The sequence below is a fragment of the Medicago truncatula genome, chromosome 4 (assembly GCF_003473485.1).
Source record: "Medicago truncatula cultivar Jemalong A17 chromosome 4, MtrunA17r5.0-ANR, whole genome shotgun sequence".
Taxonomy (NCBI): Eukaryota; Viridiplantae; Streptophyta; class Magnoliopsida; order Fabales; family Fabaceae; genus Medicago; species Medicago truncatula.
In genome coordinates this window covers 39,451,398-39,474,709 of record NC_053045.1, presented here as the reverse complement: position 1 = coordinate 39,474,709, position 23,312 = coordinate 39,451,398, and the positions used below count along the sequence as shown (strand labels likewise).

Here is a 23,312-nt window from a genome sequence, read left to right as displayed (position 1 = left end):
AAGAGAATTATTACCATAAAAAAAACATTATTTTTGACTTTATTATCAATTAATTACACTATTTCAATGCATTAACTATTATATAATTCCGGTTAACATTTCCCTTTTAATAATAATAAAAAAAAGACTCTTCAAACTATTTGCCTCAAACACGTGGTGCACGTGTCTCTCCCGCCTCTCACATACTCTCTCTTCTTCCGGCACGTGATTTTGCCGCGAAAACAAAACAACCCACCCCCTCTGTTTTACCATTTCCATTTTCATCACAAAACAGATCTAAATGCTTTCACCGACCCGAACCCGATTAACCAGTGCCTTCCATTTTCGTACTCTCATTCCACATTGTGATCCAATTCATCGGAGAAGCAATTCTCGAAGCTTTTTCGTTCGATCCAATTCCAAACGAAGCTAAGTTATGGAATCGATCCTCGCAAGAGCATTGGAATACACGCTCAAATACTGGCTCAAATCATTCACCAGAGACCAATTCAAGTTACAGGGTCGCACTGTTCAGCTTTCTAATTTAGGTCATTTCCCTCTAATTTCCATTCAAATCTCAAAATTACTGTTAATCATCACAATGATTCGTTTGTTTTTGAATTTCCTGTATTCAGATATAAACGGTGATGCATTACATTCCAGCATTGGATTTCCGCCTGCACTCAATGTCACCACCGCCAAAGTCGGAAAATTGGAAATCAAGGTTCGGATTCTTGTTGATGTTTAATTTCTTAGAATTGCATGAAAAATACGTGTAAAAAAATTGTCGTTTTTCGCGCTTAATCAAATAACTTTCATTGTTGTAATCTAAGCAGTTACTCACTCTATAATGAAATATAAGCAAAAATTGTATGTTTAACTATTGTCTTTTTTAGTAATAATTGTAATTTACGAGTATGCATCCACATTTGTTTTTCCAGCATTTTCTTTGAGTTCTTAGAAATATGGACTCGAAATTGGAACAAGATGATATACTTTTAATTATTATTAGTAAAAGAAAGTAGACCACGCTCCACCTTTATATTTTCTTGTTAGACATTTTGCTTTTTTATTTGTTATATTCAAGATTTTGTGGTTTTTGATTGATTGAGTACAATTTGTCTTTGTAGCTACCGTCGGTGAGCAATGTACAGACAGAGCCAATCATTGTACAAATTGATAGGCTTGATATGGTTCTTGAGGAGAATTCTGATTTTAAACCACCCGAGACTCCAACCAGGTAGTGAAATCGGTCTCTTGCTGATTCCTGGGTGTGAGGGAATTCGTTGTAGAGTGATGGTTTTAATGCCAGCTGTTAAAGCTTTACAGTCCTTGTTTCTTTCACTGTTGCATGCAGTTCCACACCTTCAAGTGCTTCTGCTAAGGGTAGCGGGTACGGTTTCGCTGATAAGGTTGTTTGACTATCATTTTTTTTTTTTTGAACAAGTTTGACTATCATTTCTAACCTAAATTGATATGTATGTGACATTCATGTTCTGCTAACTAGATGATGGTTGTAGTAAAATTTAACAAATGAATAGGTGAAAAGAAAAGCAAAAACTCTGAGATTCAGTTTATTGGGGCGGGAATCGAATCATCCACTTCATGCTGTTTTGTGACTTTGTCGTTCCCCACCTCTTTTCCTTTTGTTAAAGTTGTTGCCGGTTATTTTCGGAAGAATTTTAAGTAACATGAAAATAAAAATGTAGGCAGAGTTTGACGTGATCTAACATAGGATCAAAATAGTCCGTAAAAGGCTTGAGCAATCATCACCTCTGGAGCTAGCTTTTCAGGTAGCGTCAGACCTACCTGAAATTCTAAGATGTTATGAGATCCTATTCTATATCCGTTATTAGACCACCTGAATTTGTCCACACTATAGAGTTCTAAACACCAGCTCGTATTTGTCCACACTCTAGAGTTCTAATGCTGGGCTTGAGGGACTGTTGTTATTGGGCCATGTGCATTTATTCATGCTCTAGATGTCTAGTCTTGGGAATGAGGAGGTACGTTGAGACCCCAAACCGACTAGAGATAGACCAAAATAATTTTTATAATTTATGGAACAACTTTAAAGTTAGTAGTTTCTTTCGTATACCAGTCATTTTCCATAATGAACAACTTCAGGGAAGAATAGGATAAGTATTAGTAGTTACGTCCATATATTAAATTGAATATTACTCATTTCTACTGACTGTGCGCAACCTTCAGATTGCAGATGGAATGAGAAATTTAAATTGAATATTAGTCATTTCTACTGACTGTGGGCAACCTTCAGATTGCAGATGGAATGACTATACAGATTCATACAGTTAATCTATTACTTGAAACTCATGGTAGTGCTCGTCTCCAAGGGGCAGCAACATGGTAAATTCGTCTTACAAGTGCTCTGGTTTTTCATTCCTCATTTTATTCGTGTTCTACAATCATTGTCGGTAGTTATGGATCTCAATGAATTTAAAATTAATATTTCTGTATTAGTATGTCATTCTCTGTTGGAGTTCCATGAGGTGTCAGCTCAATGTAAGAGTCTGACCATGTAACCTCAAGAGATAGTTCAAATCTCCATTGGGACGGTTGTAAAATGACATTTAATGTCACTTTAATCAATAATAATTTTCCCCTCCCCCAATTTGTTTTGAAAAAAAAAATGTTGTTGGAGTTGGTGCAGTGTAATAATAACTTTTAGCATAAACCCAGTGAATTATACATACGTGTTTGATTCAAACTGTGTCATAAGTTTTTCCCTGAAATCTATTTGTAAGTGTCCCTGTTCCATGTCTCTAATTGTAGGGCACCACCCATGGCGTCTATAACCATACACAACCTTTTTCTGTATACCACAAATGAAAGCTGGCAGGTAATTGTGTTGAGACTCATTTTTATGGTATAATTCTTAATACCTCTGGTGTATAAAGTCTATTTTCCCCCACCACTTTTTTTTCAGGTTGTAAATCTTAAGGAGGCGCGGGATTTCTCATCTAATAAGAAGTATATTTATGTCTTCAAAGTACTATACCACCTTTCATTTTATTTTCTTGTTTGTATACAACATGCATTGTGTTGATTTGGTTGTCGTCGTATATTTCGTTTCCGTATTATGTCTCTCCTTTCATCATAATATGACCTTTCATCAGAATGTTTACTTTCTGTTATATTTTTTCAAATCGAGCATGCTATGTTGCTTACATTTGTATTACCCCAAAATAATTTAAACTTTTTCTCTCTTCAGAAATTGGAATGGGAATCATTATCTATTGATCTTTTGCCTCATCCCGACATGTTCACGGATGCTACTTCAGGCAGCTCTCAAGTAGGTTCAAACATGAGAGATGATGATGGCGCAAAGAGAGTATTCTTTGGAGGCGAGCGTTTTATAGAAGGAATATCAGGAGAAGCACATGTAATGAACACAGTTCCTTCAACTAGTTGTATAATATCCTGTTTTTGTCTATAATTTTATGTGTCACGACTCATGAAATATAATTTTACCTTTATATTTATCAGATCACTGTTCAGAGAACTGAATTGAACAGTCCACTTGGGCTCGAGGTTCAGTTACATGTCACAGAAGCCGTTTGCCCTGCATTAAGTGAACCAGGTCAGTAAAGGAGCTTGTTAGACTTCTATGTCCATATTGAATTGATATATAAGGCACAGATGTAACCAGAGGTTGATGCAACATATGAACAGGGCTACGTGCACTTCTCCGCTTTATGACAGGAATATATGTTTGTCTAAACAGGGGAAATGTAGATTTCAAGGCCCAGCAGGTTTCATATTTTGCCTTTCTCTCCTTTGACCTAATAATTTTTCATAAGTTTGTTAAGGTTAAAACTACTAAAATATCATTATATCATTCTGAGTCTGTTGTTTTTGAATTAATCATGATAGCAATCTACTGAAGCTGCTGGCCGTTCTCTTGTGTCAATTGTTGTGGACCATATATTTCTGTGCATTAAAGATTCTGGTATATCTTTATCCTTAACTGATTTAAATATCAATTAATTATTATTTAATATTCTAGAAATATTTGCTTTATTGATTGATGATATATTCAATACAACTTTATTTATGTTTTTCTTCTATGTTCTTAGTACATCTTAAATAGAACAAGAAACAGAGGGAGACATGTCTCTTATTTAAAAGAATCAGAATCCTAAGAAATAAAAAAGGGAAAGATCAACCTCATGATTAAGGATTTGACTAATCCTTACATTAATTCTAGGATTTTAATTGCCTAATTTATTTAAACCCATAGATTCAAGCATTCTTAATTTATCTACACTCCCCCTCAAGCTGGTGTAAACATATGTATCATACCCAACTTGGTAACTTGGTGTTCAAACAGTTGGCCCTTGGTTAGACCATCTACAATCTGTTGGGTGGTTGGAACAAATGGAATGCATACCACTCTCTCTTCAATATGGCTGCAAAGTTTGGATTATGAACTATATTTATTGCAGCCTTGTTGTCGCAATATGGCTGCAAAGGAAGAGTTACCGTTTTTCAAGCTCTTCTACTACTCTCTTTGGCCATAGAACTCCACCTTTTTCTTGAGCCATTGATCGAAACTGTAAGCCATTGTGGATGCTCTCACTCTCTTCACTTTTTTGCGGGCCCACTTAAATGTAATGATATAAATTTATTTGTGGGACCCATTTAGTATCTTTTTGAGGTGCCGGGTTGGAGAGAATGGTCGCTTATTAAGCATTAATTTAAAAAATTACAAAATGAGTAATGTGTATATATGAGACCCACTTAAGCACCCGAGGCGAGGAGGTCCACTGTGGATGCTCTAATAGTAATAGTCTAATGTGTCCAGTAAAATAAAGTCCTATGTGTATACATGCTATGCAAAATGATCTTACAATCATTTGACATCACCTTGCAGGGTTCCAGCTTGAGCTTTTAATGCAGTCCCTCTTTTTTTCTCGGGTACTTTTCCTCAATAGTATTACCATTTGTTTCTTTCTCCATGCACTCATTTTATTTTTTTCGATGTCTCCTTGTTGAAATTATAGGTTTTAGATAGGAAAGGACAAAAGAGAGCAAGGAGGTTCTGAATAATTTGATATTAGATTGATATGGTATGTGTTTAAAATACAAAGCACTTACACCTATTTTCATTAAGAACTAGGCATAGTACTAGCGTAAAGCTATGTGCATAAGCTCAAATTCACCACTACATATGATTCCCACCCGAACTAAACAAGGTAACATAATGATATTAGGAAACATCTCGAGATTGCTCTCTGAATTAGATAACCGATTCTTCAATGTATTCTAAATTTCTTTTCATTAGATGTTTTATCAATTTTTAACCTTCCACAATTCAAAAGATAGCGTTGTTAAGGAATCATGGGAACTCAATACTGAACTTTGTATATGATGTTGAAACAGTAGTTTTTCTACTTAAAGTAATATGTGTATGTGTGTATGTAATAACCATTGGCTTATATGTCGCGTGTTGGTACAATTGATATGAATGAGCTAGAAATAAGAGAAAAAAAATAGAAAAATCGTTCACATGACATATATGCTGTCTATGTGAATTTGTCATAGGAAACAATTTCTGTCTAACAAAATTCGATTGTGTTACAAGTGAAATTCTAAAGTAATAAGACCAATGCTCCCAGACAAGGAAAATTCGTATGGCCCCAAGGTCAAAATAGAAAACAGATAGAAATCCCATATCCTTCCCTACCTCTACAGTTCAAAATTCCAGTAAAGGTAGATCCTCTTAGATATGGCTCTCTTTTCATTATCTTTCCTTCTGCATATGTTTTCCCTTCCTAAAGAGTGTTTTGGTATGTTAAAATAAACATGAAGAGACTTTCTGGGCCCAGCTTTAATAGCAGCTAGTTTCATATCTATCAATTTGCCACAAGTTCAATTCTTTAGTTATCAGCTAAGTATCTATTATAAAAGTCTAGAGATGGAAAGCTCCTTCTACGGCTAATTTCCTTTGTTAATTTATGATATGGGATTTTGTTTTCTGCATTTAATCATTCAAAATACCTAACACCGTTGACAAATATACACCTTTTATTATCTCTTCAATGTTGAATCAAGTTCCCATGTTTGTAGTCCCTTTTCTGTGCCATGCTATCAGGCTCCCAACAGAGAAGAATGATTATTGTATAGATTATCCTTGCAGGCCAGTCTTTCTGAAGGAGATAACGACAGTAACTTGACAAGGATTACAATTGCAGGACTATTTTTGAGGTTTGTATCTTTATGCTATGTCTAGATTACTAATGGAAGGATGAAGAGATTTCTAGTTGACTGTATTGATTGTTATACTGTAACTAAATTGTAGTATGTGATTCTTGAAATACAGGGATACATTTTCACGCCCTCCATGTACATTAGTGCAGCCATCGATGGAATCTGTCACACAACAAGCTTTTCAAGTGCCGGATTTTGGTATGAATTTAATTCGGCCACTCACATGTCATAAGTCATGGCTTCATATTGGTTTACTATGATTAATAGCTATTACCTGTTATCTAAGAGGTCAATTTCTTTTAATGACGTGGCAACATCTGATTGGTTGTATGGTAATGTAAAAGTTTTGCATACATTGGATTAAAAATTGAACTGTCCAAGTTATTGACTCATTTTCTTGTTAAGAATATGTTTGGTTAATTAAATTGTTTCATTCCTTCCTTTTGGAAGCTAGAAGCTTTTGCCCGCCAATATATCCTCTAGGAGAACAGCAGTGGCAATTGATTGTGGAAACTCCTCTAATATGCATCCACGCCCTTCAGATCATGCCTTCTCCACTTCCACCATCCCTTGCTTCTCAAACAGTTATTGACTGTCAGTCTCTTATGGTATATGGCTCCTTTGAAGCTATTTTAGTAAAGTACCTGCCAGTACATCTATTTAATTTTTTGTTTCCAATTATTTGATGACATTTCTTTATTTTACAGGTCCATCTCCATGAAGAATCCTGCTTGAGGATATCATCCTTCTTAGCTGATGGAATTGTTGTCAATCGTGGTGACATTTTACCAGATTTCTCTGTGAATTCTTTTATTTTCACTCTCAAGGGTTTGGATATTACAGTTCCTTTGGATAAGGCCCAATTGGATTTTTGTGTAAGCAACGCGGATGATACAATTAAATCCTTATTTGCTGGAGCAAGGCTACATATTGAAAACCTTTTTGTTTTAGATTCACCTTCAATGAAACCAAGAATACTAAACCTGGAGAATGATCCTGCTTGCTTCTGTCTCTGGGAAGATCAACCAATTGATGCCAGCCAGAAGAAGTGGGCTGCCAGAACATCCCACCTTACTCTATCTTTGGAAGCAAATACTGGCACATTTGGGCGTCAGAATTCTCTGGGATGGACTGCTGGATTGTGGAGATGTGTTGATTTGAAAGATGCTTGCTTTGAAGTAGCTATGGTGACTGCTGACGGCAGCCCATTGTTAAAGGTTCCTCCTCCTGCGGGTATTATGAGGGTTGGGGTTTCTTGTGAACAGTATCTATCCAACACTTCTATAGAACAATTATTTTTTGTCCTTGATCTCTATGCTTATTTTGGGCGAGTTAGTGAAAAAATAGCCATAGCTTGGAAAAGGAAAGAAATGAAGGACGCTAGGAATACATCTTTCAGTGGACAGCTGATTGACAAAGTTCCTAGTGACGCTGCTGTAAGTTTAGCCATAAAAAAGCTCCAATTTCGATTTCTTGAGTCTTCTTCTGTGAATATGGAGGGAATTCCTCTAGTACAGTTTGTCGGAGATGATCTGTTCTTTAATGCCACTCATAGAACCCTTGGTGGTGCTATTGTTGTATCATCCACTTTACGTTGGGAGAGTGTTGAGATAGATTGTGTGGATTCTGAGGAGCATTTGGCATGTGAAAATGGTTCGTCTTTTATTTTTGGGGAAAATGTTCCTTCAATGAGTGATACTGGATACCCTCAACTGACAGCTGTTTTTTGGGTGGATAACAGTAATCATTTATTGAATGGTAATGCTCGTTCAGTCCCGTTTTTGATCTTAAGTATGGATCAAGTCATACCATTTTGTGAAGTAGACAATGAGTCTCATTGTTTGAATATCTCCGCTTCAATATCTGGTGTTCGTCTTGGTGGTGGAATGAACTACGCTGAAGCCCTCCTGCATCGGGTTGGAATACTTGGGCCTGATGGCGGTCCAGGGAAGGGTCTTTCTAAAGGGTTGGCAAACTTACAAAAAGGACCATTGGGAAAACATTTTAAGACAACACGTATAATTGTTGATAATTCAGAAAATGGTATGAGACAGCCTCATTTAATGAAGCTGGTGTTTGCTATATATATATTAAATATTTTACTATGTTGGTTTCCTCGTGTCTTAGTTCTTACATAAGTATCATTTCTTACTGACCATATTTTACACCAGAAAGTGTGATAGAAGGGAAAGAACCCAGTTTTCCACACTTAAAGAAGCCAGACACTGTGGATGTAATTATAGAGTTGAGGGACTGGTTGTTTGCTCTTGAAGGTGCACAAGATATGGCCAAAAGATGGTGGTTCTCCAGTCAAGGAGACATAGGTAGAGAACAGAGGTGTTGGCATACAACCTTCCACAGTTTAGAAGTAAAAGCTAGAAGTGGCCCAAAGAAGGTTTCAGGTGGCAAGGCGCAACATTCACATAGAAAACAACCTTTTGAACTGGTTACGGTAAACAAATACTTTTTTCTTCAAGATTTAAAGCAGTTTGTGTGCGTAAGTTGCTTTCTGGATAATTAAGGAGTTTCTCACTGCTTTAAAGAGTAATACTTGGGTTTATTGGATGACACTAAGAAATAAGGAAAAACACCATATCAAAGTGTTTAAAAACTATATTGGCAGTCCATTAGTTTGAATTTCCCAGAGAAATTTGCATTCAATTATTTGCTTTCAGTTATCCATGGTATGAGTGGTCTATAGTATATCATGGGACCCAGTAATATAATTTGCAAATTCCCACCTATGACTTTTATCATTCAAATGTTGTTAAAACTTATCAGACCAAAATGGATAGTCGATGATTCGTTAGATGTGCTACACATTTTTTATTTGACTGACTAGTAACAACTGCTATGTTGAAATATCTCGTTTATTTTTGCTCCTGTCTAGAACTTTGATATTTTGTTCATTAAATCTTTTAGTTGATAAAATCATACTGTCCATTGTAGAGAAATAGGTCGTTTTAGAGAATTTTGCAGTGTTTGTTTTAAGGTATGTTAAGTTGTTCACCAGGATGCAAACTTGAGATATGATATTCCCATTGTTTATAGAAGTTCTACTTTTCTTGTCTCGAGTATTTTTAATTCCCAGGAAATGACATTCCCATGTTTTACTGTTTTAATTTTCATGATGTGGAGTGTGTCTCGTCTTGTCCATGACATGGGCATGGAAGTCATATTCTAATCTAAACACAACTTCCTTTTGCACCATTTAAATTAAAAAAAGCATCTGAAATATTAAATATTAATTGAAATTAACCCAGGAATGACATTCTTGAGAATATAATGATTATTCATATGAATGTAATATATACTTTGAAACAAACGCAGCACTGATTGATATTATGCGTGTCTTATTATTTCTGCGTCTCACATGTTGTTTAGACACGGCCTGTTGTAACCGTTGCATATTGAGATGGTACTTGCAGGTTGTAGTTCAAGGGCTGAAGATCTTGAAACCCACACCCCAAAAAGATGTCATGTCATCCATGTTAACCACTAATGGAGTTAAAGAACTGACTGATGCAGTTTGGGGAATCGGCCTTGAAGTGGACTTGATATTACATGAGAATAATGCTGATGATGAAAGGGCCGATTGGGAAGTGGGAAACCTAAAATTCTCTATAAAACAACCGGTAATCGGAATCTCATAACTAAAGTATGTAACCAATGTCTCTCTATAGGATATGGTTGTGTATGATCAAGATTTTACCTTGCAGATCGAGGCTGTTGTAACCAAGGATGAGTTCCAGCACCTCAATTTTTTATGCAAATCTGAAATTGATTCCATGGGCCGTATAACAGCTGGAATTCTGCAATTGCTTAAGCTAGAAGGTTCTGTCAGCCAGTCTATAATGGATCAGCTAGGAAACATTGGTATGCTGTAATTTTTTTTGATGTATCCAATGCTTTTCATCGGTCAATCCTTACTTTTTTGTTATCATGTATCCAATGCTTAGATATGACCCAAAATGTGTTTATAGGGCTTGCACAATCTTAACCTTACAAAACAATTTTGTGGGTTGAATTAAGTCAAAAATCAAGATAGCAGGGTCTATCCTTGATCTGTTAATGAACCACTCTGTATTATCCATGCACCAAGTCAAATCGCTCTAAACGTGAAGAAGTGTATTGGAGGAAAAAAACTCAAGTCCCACATTGGATAGAGATATAGTCTAAATAAAGTTATAAAACTTGGACAATCATTGCTTTACAAACTGATTTTATGGGATTGAGTTAAGTTTAAAATTTTAGAGTATCTCGATCATTGAAGAGAGGAAGCACATATCAATAACCACCCAAAGGATATTATGAGTTACTTTGTTTTAGGGTTAGAAGCTATAGGAAAACACTAGTGACTTAAAGGTTGGTTGGGTTGAATAATAACCTAAAGGATATTATGAGTTATTTCTGCCCTCATTTTTTTGTGAACATTTATTATCACGATTTGCAGGGAGCGAAGGCATTGACAAGATTCTCTCTCCTGGGAAACTCAGCATAGATGGTAGTGTTAGCAGCAGGGGGCCTTCTCAATTACCAAAACTAATAAATGACAGCCCGCACAAATCTATGGAATCAACGATAACTTTTCTTGAGGAAGCAGTTGTGGATTCACAGGCTAAGATTAATGCTTTGATCACTGATATTGGTATTTCTGAGTCCTCCCTTCAGCACCTTGACGTTGTTAAACAACTTAGTCAACAGATTGAGTCAATGCAAGTTTTATTGACGCAATTACGGAATCAACTTTAAGACTTCACCTCCTGTAACTAGAATTAAGAATTTTCTTTCAAATAGATTACAATTCTTTTTGTATATAGTATAATAGTCCATATGTTAAGTGTTGTATACGTTAGGCAGAAATAAGGGCTCCTCATTTTGTCTAACATAAATTTTGCAGGCATTTTGCAGTAGGAAATGATAGGAAAGAATGCAATTTTAAATGCTGAATTCTCGCAACAGAAAATTATGATTACAGGTTTGGGGAGAATTTTCAGATTGCACGATTGCAGAAGAGTAAACATCGATATTTGCTCTTTTAGTGCTACCTCTGGTACTGAAGTCACACTAGACCAACTAATAATTTAAGTTGCATCGAGATATGGATTTGCGTAATGTAGTCCATAATATTGGATTAAAGGGATTTTTGAGATAGATGGCAAGGTTGTAGATCTAGCTAGTTAATACTTCTCTTGACAAAAGAACAAGATATAGGTACTACTCCAAAGATAGATTCTTTATCTAAAAAAAAGATATAGTTAATACTCCAAAGATAGATTCTTTAATCTTTAGACTATGCGCCATAAAAGATATAGTTTATACTCCAAAGGTTTGATCGTTGATCTTTCAAACACAATGATTGAATCTTAACTTGACTATCTACATGCTCAAAGGTCTTTGTTATCCACACAATGTTGATGCAACAATGAACACTTAAATATTGAACAATACCATTGTAGTAACTAAATAGTACAACAAACCTGAATTCCCCTTTAAAAATAAGGCTGGAATTCTTTGTCCAAATCAAACCTCTGGAAGAAAATGCATCGTTACCATTTTGACATGAAAAAAATGAAAGAAAAACATAGGACACATATAATTAAGTCTGTCCATAATACATAAGAAAATGTTTAAAGATACATTTATCATACACATGATTTTTGTTCATATACATGATTGTAATAATTTTATTATTATAATTACGTAGGCAACATTGGACAGAAGTGGTTGCTATTTCAGTAGCAAATTCTTATTCAAGTTGTCGGGTGAAATCAAATTTAAACCTTAGTTAAAAAGGAAGTTGTTTGGAAGACATATCCTTCTTATTCAATCACCAACCAATCCAAAGGAATGTATTCTAATACACTCAGAGCATGATATATAATAGTGAAGCATGCCATAAAAACATACATGTTCTATTCATCACCATTTGTCTTCCACTATATAAACTATTTTGATTTTGATTGGTGACAACTTTTGTTGATGGGTAAATAAGAATTTGCCAAAAAAAAAAACCACATTTATTCGTGTTTATTGTTTATAAAAATTCAAAAGTTGAAAATAACCTGGACATAGAAAAAATAAGTACATATATTGTGAAAAGAGAAAACAGGGCAGAGAAAGTTATTTCCAGAATTCATTGGCAAGTCTCTTCAGAGTTCATTCGATGAAAGTGCATCCGAAAGTGATCGTTACAGCTTACGGTTTATTTAATCAGCTGAAGGAATGTAGTTTTTGGTTGTTGTTGTGCCTCATCTTCAATTTCCAAAAATTTGCGCTTTCCTGCTAAGGAATTTCCGTGATTCATCTTGTAGTTCAACTCTTGTAGATCCTGTTTATATATCCAGCGGTACCCACAATTCTTCACCTCTATACCCAAATAATCTTCAAAGCAAGCAATTTCAACAAAGAGAGTTTCATTCAAAACATCCCAGGACGACTCCAGGGGGAAATAGGTTAGCCAAACATGATTTGATTTGACTGTAATAAGACTTTCACTAAGATTTACTGGAATATAGGTTTCACATTTTGTCCTCTGGTTGCCATGAATATCAGCAAAGTTTAGTACCATATAGGTTTGGCTTTTTCTTCTCGTTGGTGGACGACGAGGTTCCATGGAAAATACTACACAACATACACAACCAATGATATTATTTTTAAAGTCATGCATAAGACCAGTCTATTTGTATGGAGCGACCCTTGCTCTAATTGTTGAACCAACTTGGTATTTCATTTCCAGGAGTAACGATTGAATCACATGAAAGTAGTCGGATGAGGATTGTGGGTTTGCCTTAATGAATTGTATCATCCATGAAAATGTCATTCTAATGTAGCATTCCCTCTCATCCAATTTAGGACAGTTGAAAATAAGCAATCTTGTACGCCACCTAGTTTCATACGCAGGAAGACTGTTTTTATAAAGATCGTGCTCGATAGCAGTAGGAGAAGGAAGAACAGGCAAAGATTCCAACAGTTTGCAATGCTCCAAGTTTAAATATACAAGTTTGGAAAGCTCCCTCAGGCTAGGTACTGTCACAAAATTATTTCCCCCTAAGTTTAAATATTCTAACCAATATAGATCCAATTGCGTCGGGGATTAGACATAGACCGCAAAAGCTAATATCAAGTTCACGCAAACTATGCCAAGAAGGGAACAAATTTTTGTGTGTTATGCGAGTGGGAAATGAGGAAAGGTAAGGCAACATGAGGGAGGATGTCGTTGATTGGAAACGTGATGCACTTACATTCAAATTCCTTGGATTGCAAGACATATATATTTAGATCATCAAGACAACTGAGACCAAATATGTTGCTGAGTAGGCTTATTATATGTTTGCAGTCTTTCAAGTTCAAGTAAACAAGCTTTGTTAGAAGACCAATAGATGGATCTATCTGCACAAGTTTTATACATCCTTCCAGATCTAGCCGCTCAAGGTTCGGGAACTCTCCAAAATGTGGCATCTTTATTAAATTTTTGGAGTGGCTTAGATCCAAATTTCTCAAATTGCGCAGATACTGTGACATGAAAAGAAAAAAAAACTAGAGGCATTATTTTCTTTTGTTTGTTTACCTTAAAATGGGGAAATAAATAAATTGTTTTTAACTTGTTTATATTTTTAAGGAAAAAAAGTCATAATTAGAGGATTTAGAGTACCTTCTTGTCTTCCCATAATTGTTCGATGCTGCTACTCTTCAAGATCAACTCAACAAGTTGATTTGGCTGAAAACTTGACGGCAAATACTTGAAAGGATATTCACTCCATTCAACATATCTTAATTCGTTAGAAAGACAATTGAGGCTTCCTGAGGTGTTCACATGACTCCAGATGATGAGCAGTCTAAGATGTCTCATTTTAGACAAGTGTTCGACTATCATAACCTTCTTTTCATCATCTTTGTTGAGAGTTTTTTTTTTTAAAAGTATGGCTTCGACACGCCTTTCCTAAAGCATTGCATAAAATAAAAAAACTTAAATAAATTTCAACATATATAGTTTTAATGAAAATGTAAATAAGTTTTTTTTTTAATTTTTAAACAACTACTTTACCATTTTCTCCAACATGACATTGTCGACTTGTGTTTCTAACCACAACCTGCTCCACTTTCTTGGCTCTTTGCTTGAATTTTCTTGAACAATTTTTCTTCCTAGCTCTTCCAACAAACCATGCATTGAAATGGATTCCTCTTTAAGGCTTGAAAATGATTCATCAATGCTTATAAGTGATTTATCAATGAGAACTCTTAATCCTATATCAGCATGAAATCCACAACAATTTAGAACATTTTTAACATATTTCTCCATGCTCGGATTGAAAAAACAAGCAATATGAAGAAATATTTCCTTTTCAGACTCCTCTAGCCCATCAAAACTTAATCTGAGCACATCCATGACATCTTTGTCCGGGCTGTCTCTCAATCTAGCCAATGCACTTTTCCATTCAAAGATGTCTCGACCACAAAAATGAGCCCTATACTTCAATTGCTAACGGTGGGCCCGTAGCATAATGTAGTACGCCATTGACCAACCCTTCATACTACTCAAAATATGATCAAGTTTGAAAGCTTTTCGGCACAATAATTGAAGAGAGTTAGTCCGATCCAAAAGAGGAACTTTGTAAACTTCATCCACTCCAAAAAATTTCAATATATGCTCATCTCTAGAAATTATAATGATTTTACTACCCCACCTAACCATTCACCACACACACACACCTATTTTTTCCAGTTGTTCAACTTTATCAACATTATCAAAAATCAAAAGGACCCTTTGACGACATAGCCTGCGTCGAATCAAGTTAGATGCAGTAGAAAGATTGCATATTTGATTGTGTTCTTCACCGTGTGTTTGATATAGTATTTGCTTTTGAACACCAAGTGGTCCATCATGTAATCTAAACATTTTGCTTACATCATCGATAAAACAACATGCACCAAATTGATGAGAAATTCTATCATATAGAACCCTACCAAGGGTTGTCTTCCCTATTCCACCCATCCCACAGATTCCTACAGCTTGAACATCATCAACAGAGTCCAAGAGTAAAAGTTTTTCTAATGCTTGTATATGAGAAACAATTCCAACTATGTCTTTTGAAACACATGATGAGTTGCAATCCAAAATATTTATTATCCTTTGGACGATATTTTTAATTCCTGGAGATTGTCGCCTGAAAGATTAAAGAAGTTGACCAATAACACAACTCGTCATATAAAGAAACAAAAATAAAAAGCATGTGCACCAAACAAAATAACAAAGTTTTTCTTCTTTACGAAAACTATAGTATAAAAAGGAAAAGTGAAAATATATATCTCACAAAGAAGGAAAGCTATTTACTTATCACGTAGATCGCAACCAGATAGACCGGCGACTTGTGTCAGAGCTTCCCTCCATCTTAGCACCATCTGAGAGTCTTGTTGGAATATTTGTTCATGTTTGACAAATGCTTCACAATAAATCCCACTTTGCTTTCGCACCACGGGAGGATCAACATCATAGAAAACAGGCAGAACATGTTTTTTAGATACGTGGACGCATTCAAGGATCTTTTCTAATTCTTGCAAGCACCAAATTGAGGAAGCATAGTTCCTTGAGAGGACCGCAACAAAAATATAAGAATCTTCAATTGCACGAAGAAGCTCGGATGCTATGGATTCACCTTTTGGAAGATTAGTGTCATCCCTAAATGCAAGAATGCCTTCTCTGTTGAAGGCATCAAAAAGATGATAAGTGAAATTGTTGCGAGTGTCTTCACCTCTAAAAGTGACAAACGCATCATAATAATTCTTCCTCCTTGGCAGTGTCACAGTCACAAGAGCCGAAGAAGAGGAGTTGTTGCTGCTAGCCATCTGAGTAAGCTTAATTTTTAGATGGTGATATTGGTATGTAAATTAGATTAAGTAGCCCAGCACATGTGCACAGCAATTTTTTAAGACAACCATTTCAAGGCATCACCTCGATATTTCAACTCAACCATGAATGGCATCACCGCACATACTCACAACCATTTTTTATCTATCACTATAATCTATGCAGACATCACTTGCTTTTTTATTTATATTTTAAAAATAAAAAACAATGTTTTGTATTATATTTTTAACCCAAAATAGAGTAAATAATTGGGCGTCATTTGTTACGGACTATAAAAAAATGATTTTGACATACGATGAATCAGAGATTTTTTTTTTATAAAAAAAAACAAAAAACAAAATTTGTTTTGTGGATGTTTATCATAATATTTTTTTTTTTACCTTTTCTAAACAAATGGGATGCATATAGCCTATAGGAGACCCTCTGCAACGCCCTATAGTTTAAAATAAAATTAAAAGAGAATACATAATACAGGAGAACCACATAAACACAGTCCCAAATACACAAGTGATCTAATAGATATTGAAGTAAACACACACCATCTTAAAGTGGTTGTTGTGAATTGTGGAATTAACTTAGTCACAGGCCCATGATTTCAACTTACTTTTTTTCTTCTTCTCAATTTGTGCTGTGTAAATTGGAAAGGAACAAAATCTACCTACCATTCAGGGACCGATCCAAAAATTCCAACTTATGGGGTCAAGGTCATTTATTATAAATATATAATTTTTTAGAAAATTTTATTATAAATTATATTTAGACAAAACATATATATGAGTACATATATAATCTTTTAAATGATGACACCATTATAATTAAGCCAAAAATTTTTTAGCATTATTTCTTCAAAATTGAAGACACCGTAACAATTAAAAAATATAGCTTCTCTCCATGTGTTTTTATACGCCGTCAAATATATCATTTTTTATGTATGTGACTAAACAATTATCAAAATTTATCTTCAATACTTTAGGGTATTGTTTAAGTATCTTAAAGTAGTAACTTTTATGTAACCAAAAAAAAAATAGTAACTTTTACATTGAGAAATGTATAATTATAATTTTTACATGTGTTTGACTTATATTTTTAAGATAATTTTTTCTAGAGTTTCTTAAACAATATCCTTAGAGAATTTGTTAGCAAAACTCATACATTAATCAATCTAATAAAGCTTCGATTAATGGTCTTTCTGGGGTCAAAACAAGATTTGAAGAGGGGGGGCAATACATTATAATGACTAATTAACAGTTACAAAATATTTAAAGAAGTGGGGTCAAGTGCCCCCATTTGATAGAGCTTAGATCCGTGCCTGCTACCATTACTGGTCAATTAGTAAGGATCATGAGTGGATTATTAAAAAAGAGGTTCATATTAGGGACTTCTAAATGTTTATTGTTTGCAAAAATTAAATATAGAATATGTTATCTTGAAAAGAGAAAATGACCCGGACACAAAATATGTACATGCATTCTGAAAAGAGAAAACAGGGCTACTCTGGAAGTTTTGAAGTTGAATGTAGTTTTGGTCGTGGTTGTGCCTCATCTTCAATTGCCAAAGACTTGCGCTTTCCAGCTAAGGTATTTCTGTGATTCATCATTGTTAAGTTCAACTCTTGTAGATCATGCTTATATACCCAGTGGTACCCGAAAATTTTCACCTTTATAACCAAACCCTCACCGGTAGAGGCTGCAACATGCATAGTTTCATTCCGAACATTCCAGAACGACTCCAGGGGGAAATAGGCTAGCCAGATGTGATTTGATTTGACAGTAAAAAGACTTTCAATGAGAATTACTGGAATACTGGTAGTGCAATTCCTCTTGCCATGGATTTCAACAAATTCCAGTGGCAGGTATCTCGACGGATGATGAGGTGCCATAGAAAATACTGCACAACATACAAAGCCAATGATATTATTGTTATTGTCATGGATAATGGGAGATGAGTCTATTCGTATTGAATCACCCTTGCTCTGATTCTTAAACCAACTTGATATTTCACTTCCTGGAGTAACAATATGAATCACATCATAGGAGTCAGGGAAGAATTGTGGGTTCATCCGAATGAATTAATTGAATCATCAATGAAAATGCAATGCTGCTGCAATAATGTTCACTCTCGCACAATTTAGGACAGTTGAAAATGTATAATCCTCTTTTCTTCACAGTTGTTTTTTTACGAAGATTGTGCTTGATAGCAGTGGGAAAAGGAAGTTGAGGCAAAGATTCCAACAATTTGCAATGTTCTAAGTTTAAACATACAAGTTTGGAAAGGTCCCTCAGGCTAGGTAATGTCACAAACTTGTTTCCCCCTAAATTTAACTCTTCTAACCAATGTAAACATCCAATTGCATCGGGGAGTTGGTTTAGACCACAAAAACATGATAAGCTAATAATGGAAGTCAACCAATTTGTTTGTGCTGTGGGAGTGGGAAATGGGGAATTTGGTAGGAAAAGTAATACACTTTCAATTATATTCAAATCCCATGGAATGTTAAACACTTCGGAACACCCACACATATTTAGATCTTTAAGAAAGCTGAGACCAAATATGTTGTTGGGTATGCTTACAAGATTCTTGCAATCTTTTAAATTCAAGGAAACAATCTTTCTTAGAAGTCCAATAGATGGATCCAACCGCAACAAATTTTTACATCCTTCCAGATTTAAGTGCTCAAGATTTGGGAACTCTCCAAAATTTGGCACCTTTATTAGATGTGAAGAGTAGCTTAGATCCAAAGTTATCAAATTCGGCAGATACTGTGACATGAAAGACCAACCAAAATAGAGGCATTATTTTCTCTTGTTTATAGATTGATAAATTTTTGGATATCTTAGAGTTTGGTTAGATACTGTTACCCCGAATGCAAATTTTGTTTAACATTTGAGTTTATTTCATTGCTTTAGATGATTGAATGAGGAGTACATAACCAACAATACTCTACGGGTATCATGGTGTTCACATTATAAACTGACCTTGAAAAGGGGAAGAAAATTAATAATAAGAGAATGTATAGTACCTTCCGGCCTTTCCATAGTTGTTTGATGCAGCTGTGTTTCAAGATATGTTGAACTAGCTGATTAGGCTGAAAATTTGATGGTAAATACATGAAAGGATATTCATGCCACTCAAAATATCTTAATTTGTTGGAAAGACAACTGAGGCTGCCTGAAATATCCACATCCTCAATGATGAGCAATCTAAGACTTGAGAAGCGTTTGAATATCGCCTCATCCATCTCTTCACCGTCAATTCTTATTTCGCTATCCAAAACCATGGCTTCAACATACTTATATAATTTGTAATATATATATATATATATAGTTTTTTAAAGATGAAATTAAGTTTTTTTATTTCCAAGCAACTACTTTACCATATTCTCCAACATAACATCGTAGAATTGTTCTTTCAACCACAACCTGCTCCACTTTCTTCTCTCCTTGCTTGAATTTTCTTGAACAATATTTCTGCCTAGTTCTTGCAACATATCATGCATTTGAATCTCTTCCTCAATGCTCACAAGTGATTTATCAATGAGAACTCTTAATCCGATATGAACATGAAATCCACAACATTTAGAACATTTTTAACATACGTTGCATTATGCCAATTGAAAAAACAAGCAATATGAAGAAACAATTCTTTATCTATCTTGTTTAGCCCATCAAAACTTTAACGCAACACATCCATGACATCTTTGTTTGGACTTTCTCTCAATCTAACCAATGCACTTTCCCATTCAATTATATCCCGATCAAACAAAAATGAACCCAATACTTTAATTGCCAGTGGTAGGCCATTGACATAATGCAGTACGCCATTAACTAACCCTTCATAACCACTCAAAATATGATCAATTTTGAAAGCTTTTCGACATAATAATCGTCGAGAGTTAGTCCAATCCAAAAGAGGAACTTTGTAAACCTCATCCACTCCATACTCTTTCAGTATATGCTCGTCTCTAGAAATGATAATGATTTTACTACCCACATCTAACCAATCACGACGAACAACTATTTTTTCTAATTGTTCAACTTTATCAACATTATCAAAAATCAAAAGGATACTTTGACAACATAGCCTGCGTCGTATCAAGTTAGATGCGATGTGAAGATTGCATATATGATGGTGTTCTTCATTGAGAGTTTGATGTAGAATTTGCTTTTGAACATTGAGTGGTCCATCATGTAATCTAAAAATTTTGCTTACATCATCAATAAAACATCATGCATCAAATTGATTAGAGATTTTAGCATACAAAGCAGTAGCAAGGGTAGTCTTCCCTATTCCTCCCATCCCACAAATTCCTATGACACGACCATCATTAACCGAGTCCAAAAGTAAAAGCTTTTCTAATTTTTGCATATGAGAGTCCATCCCAACTAAATCATTTGAAACACATATAGATTTGCAATCCAAAATATCCATTATCCTTTGAACAATTTTTTTAATCTCCGGAGATTGTCGCCTGAAAGATGAAAGAAGTTGACCATTGACACAAATAATCTCATAAACAAAAACAAAAAGCACTCGCACGAAACAAAATAATAGAGGTTTTTCTTCCTTACGAAAACTATAATATAAAAAGTAAAAGTGAATTCAAAAATATATCTCACATAGAAGGAAAACTATTTACTTATCATGTAGATCCCAACCAGAGAGATCAGCGACTTGTATTAGAGCTTCCCTCCATCTTTGCACCATCTGAGAGTCTTGTTGGAATCTTTGTTCATGTTTGACAAATGCTTCACCATAAATTCCACTTTGCTTTCGCACCATAGAAGGGTCAACATCATAGAAAACAGGCAGAACATGTTTTTTAGATACCTTGACCCATTCAAGGATCTTTTCTAATTCTTGCAAGCACGAAGTTGAGAAAGCATAGTTCCTTGATAAGACCACAACAAAAACCTGAGAGTTTTCAATTGCACAAAGGAGCTTAGGTCCTATGGATTCACCTTTTGGAAGATTAGTGTCATCTCTAAATGCAGAAATGCCTTCTCTGTGGAAGGTATCAAAAAGATGATCAGTGAAATTGTTGCGAGTGTCCTCACCTCTAAAGGTGACAAACACGTCATAATGATTGCTCCTCCTTGGCGATGTCACTAGAGCTGAAGAAGTGGAGTTGCTGCTGCTAGCCATCTGAATGGGAAATGAGTGGATTGGATAACATGAATCTAACTGGAATGGAATCATATATAAAACACCCAGTCAGTAGGTAGTACTAATAAAAAACAACATAAGCGTTGATTTCTTGGCACCTTTTCATAACGGACTGACTTAGATTTTATGGGAAACTTCCGGCATCTTTCAGTTGTTCTGTTGAGATTTGTCTTCAAATTTGTGGTCTGGAAGAACAGGGAAATCGTGACACGAATTTGGCATCGTGACACGATTTCGTGATGCCGTGAGCTGGTTTGCAGGGTGCCAAATCGTGACACGATTGTGGGAAATCGTGACACGATTTGCAAACTTGCTCGTTAAGTTTCCATGATAAGGACTGGTCGTTTCTTGGGACGAACGCACCAATCGTGACACAACCTGGAAATCGTGACACGATTTTATCAGTGGAGGGCTAATATTTAAGTGTTCTTGTGCAGATTTGAAGGAGAGTTGGAAGAGAGAGAAACTTGGGAAATCAAAGGGAGTAACTCTAGGGTTTATAGTCTTTGATTAGAGCTTCTCTTGGGTTGGGAAACATGGGAAACACCTTGAAGAGAGAAAATCATTGAGTGTCTTGGTGAGATTGGGAAAAGGGTAGAAATTAGGATTGTTCATTGTGAACTTGTCAAATCTAATTTCTTGTAACTCTTTTTGTATCTCTTTTGTAAGAACTCATTGATAGTTGATTGGAGAGTTCAATCTCTCCTCCAGAGTAGGTCAAGTTTGGACCGAACTGGGTGAACAATCTCTTGGTGTCTTTGTTTTCCTCTTCCCTCTCCTTTTATCCTTTTATCTTGTGCTTGTGTTTTATGCTTTTCACTTTGTTTCCTAGATTAGATCTAGGTGCTGTTTTGTTGATTATTGCTTGCACACACACTTTGTTGATGGTTACTACTTTCCTTTGCTCCACACATCATATTTCGTATTGGTATGACACGATTTGAGATCGGAATTCACAACATGTTCATTCATTGAAATTTCAAGGATTTGTATTATTGTCTTAATTTATAATTATGCCAACCTCGAGTCATTTTTTCCACCTGCTTGTGCCCAATAATTTATATATTATACCCAAAAGTCTTAGGCAACAATGAACGATAGGAGCGGAAGATGCCTTGTGGGTCATGACAATTTAATTAGCGTGTGTTAATGTGTTTGGTTTTATAGTGACAAAAATTTATTCAGGGTCCCTCTCAAACATAATAATAATATAATATACATACATTAAATAAAATAAGGGTTTTGCTAATCAATACCCCCAGGGCAATGGTTAAGGAAACCAAAAGTAATATATTTACATTGAATTCAACAATGTTTTGTCATTTAAAAAGTTAAATTCTTCACTTTTCACCATTTCCAAATACAATGTTTCTATTTTTATCATCTTAACTAATGCCCCAAGAGCACTCTTTAGCATTTCCCATAAAATAATTAAAGTTGTTTACCTTTGCACATAAACGAAAAGCATAAGCCTGCACGTCGCACATGTCACATCTAGTTTCATATTTATAATCTAATTCAACCGCTAATTTTGCCAAACAATACAAATTCAACCAAATTGTTTATCAGCTATTTTTTATCAAACAAAGATTTAGTATGATTTTTTTTCTTGTAAAATGATTTATAGGTATATTTATTTGAAAATGAGTTGAATAATAAATATGAGATCAAAAATAAATTCTACAAGATAAAGTTACAAATATTAGCTTTAGGTTGAAATCAAGTTCGGAGATAAAATTAATTATACCTAATAGCAATCAAACATATCAAAATTAATTTTACATCTCCGGACTTGATTTCAACCTCGAACCAAATCAATTACAAATATGTGAACTGGAATTTAATGACAGTTTTTAATGCAGTAGCAACAACATATGATTTATTTTATCAGATGAATGGTTCTGTCTATCTGTGCCCTATCTTCAATTGCCAAAAATTTGCATTTCCAGGCTAAGGAATTTCTGTAATGTATCAATTGTAGATCCTCATAAGTCATAATTATTGTGTATGCTACAACTTTTTTTAATGTGTTCAATGTTTTTCATTGGCCAGTCTTCGCTTTTTAATTATG

General features: G+C 35.0%; 2 protein-coding genes and 1 pseudogene across 8 annotated transcripts; 1 reads left to right on the top strand and 2 right to left on the bottom strand.

Annotated features, from left to right (window-relative positions):
- The first annotated feature begins 213 nt into the window (after nt 1-213).
- Nucleotides 214-11,153, top strand: LOC11443377 (uncharacterized). 6 transcript variants are annotated; one of them, XM_024782945.2, is made up of 20 exons: nt 214-527; nt 615-703; nt 1,110-1,219; nt 1,337-1,391; nt 2,258-2,346; nt 2,773-2,839; nt 2,927-2,989; nt 3,212-3,382; nt 3,487-3,580; nt 3,673-3,752; nt 3,874-3,949; nt 4,874-4,917; nt 6,140-6,207; nt 6,323-6,408; nt 6,661-6,818; nt 6,918-8,253; nt 8,382-8,662; nt 9,639-9,845; nt 9,930-10,086; nt 10,664-11,153. In XM_024782945.2, exons 1-20 carry the CDS (start codon nt 416-418, stop codon nt 10,960-10,962), a joined length of 3,642 nt encoding a protein of 1,213 aa, XP_024638713.1. In that variant the 5' UTR covers nt 214-415; the 3' UTR covers nt 10,963-11,153. The 6 variants fall into 6 exon arrangements, with proteins under 6 accessions (XP_024638713.1, XP_003607695.3, XP_024638715.1 ...); XM_003607647.4 differs by having other exon boundaries at nt 214-703; XM_013601269.3 differs by lacking the exons at nt 214-527; nt 615-703 and having other exon boundaries at nt 1,127-1,219; nt 1,337-1,372.
- Nucleotides 11,154-11,840: 687 nt separating this feature from the next.
- LOC11443376 (TMV resistance protein N) lies at nt 11,841-16,298 on the bottom strand. Of its 2 annotated transcripts, none has more exons than XM_024781795.2 (3): nt 14,258-14,877; nt 13,865-14,152; nt 11,841-13,725 (listed from the first exon to the last, which is right to left on the bottom strand). In XM_024781795.2, the coding sequence occupies exons 1-3, from the start codon at nt 14,597-14,599 to the stop codon at nt 13,348-13,350; spliced, it is 1,008 nt and encodes a 335-aa protein (XP_024637563.1). In that variant the 5' UTR covers nt 14,600-14,877; the 3' UTR covers nt 11,841-13,347. The 2 variants fall into 2 exon arrangements, with proteins under 2 accessions (XP_024637563.1, XP_024637564.1); XM_024781796.2 differs by lacking the exon at nt 11,841-13,725 and adding an exon at nt 15,545-16,298 and having other exon boundaries at nt 14,128-14,152; nt 14,258-15,377.
- Nucleotides 16,299-17,159: 861 nt separating this feature from the next.
- On the bottom strand, nt 17,160-21,434 carry LOC11445042 (disease resistance protein RPV1-like; annotated as a pseudogene).
- Nucleotides 21,435-23,312: the final 1,878 nt, after the last annotated feature.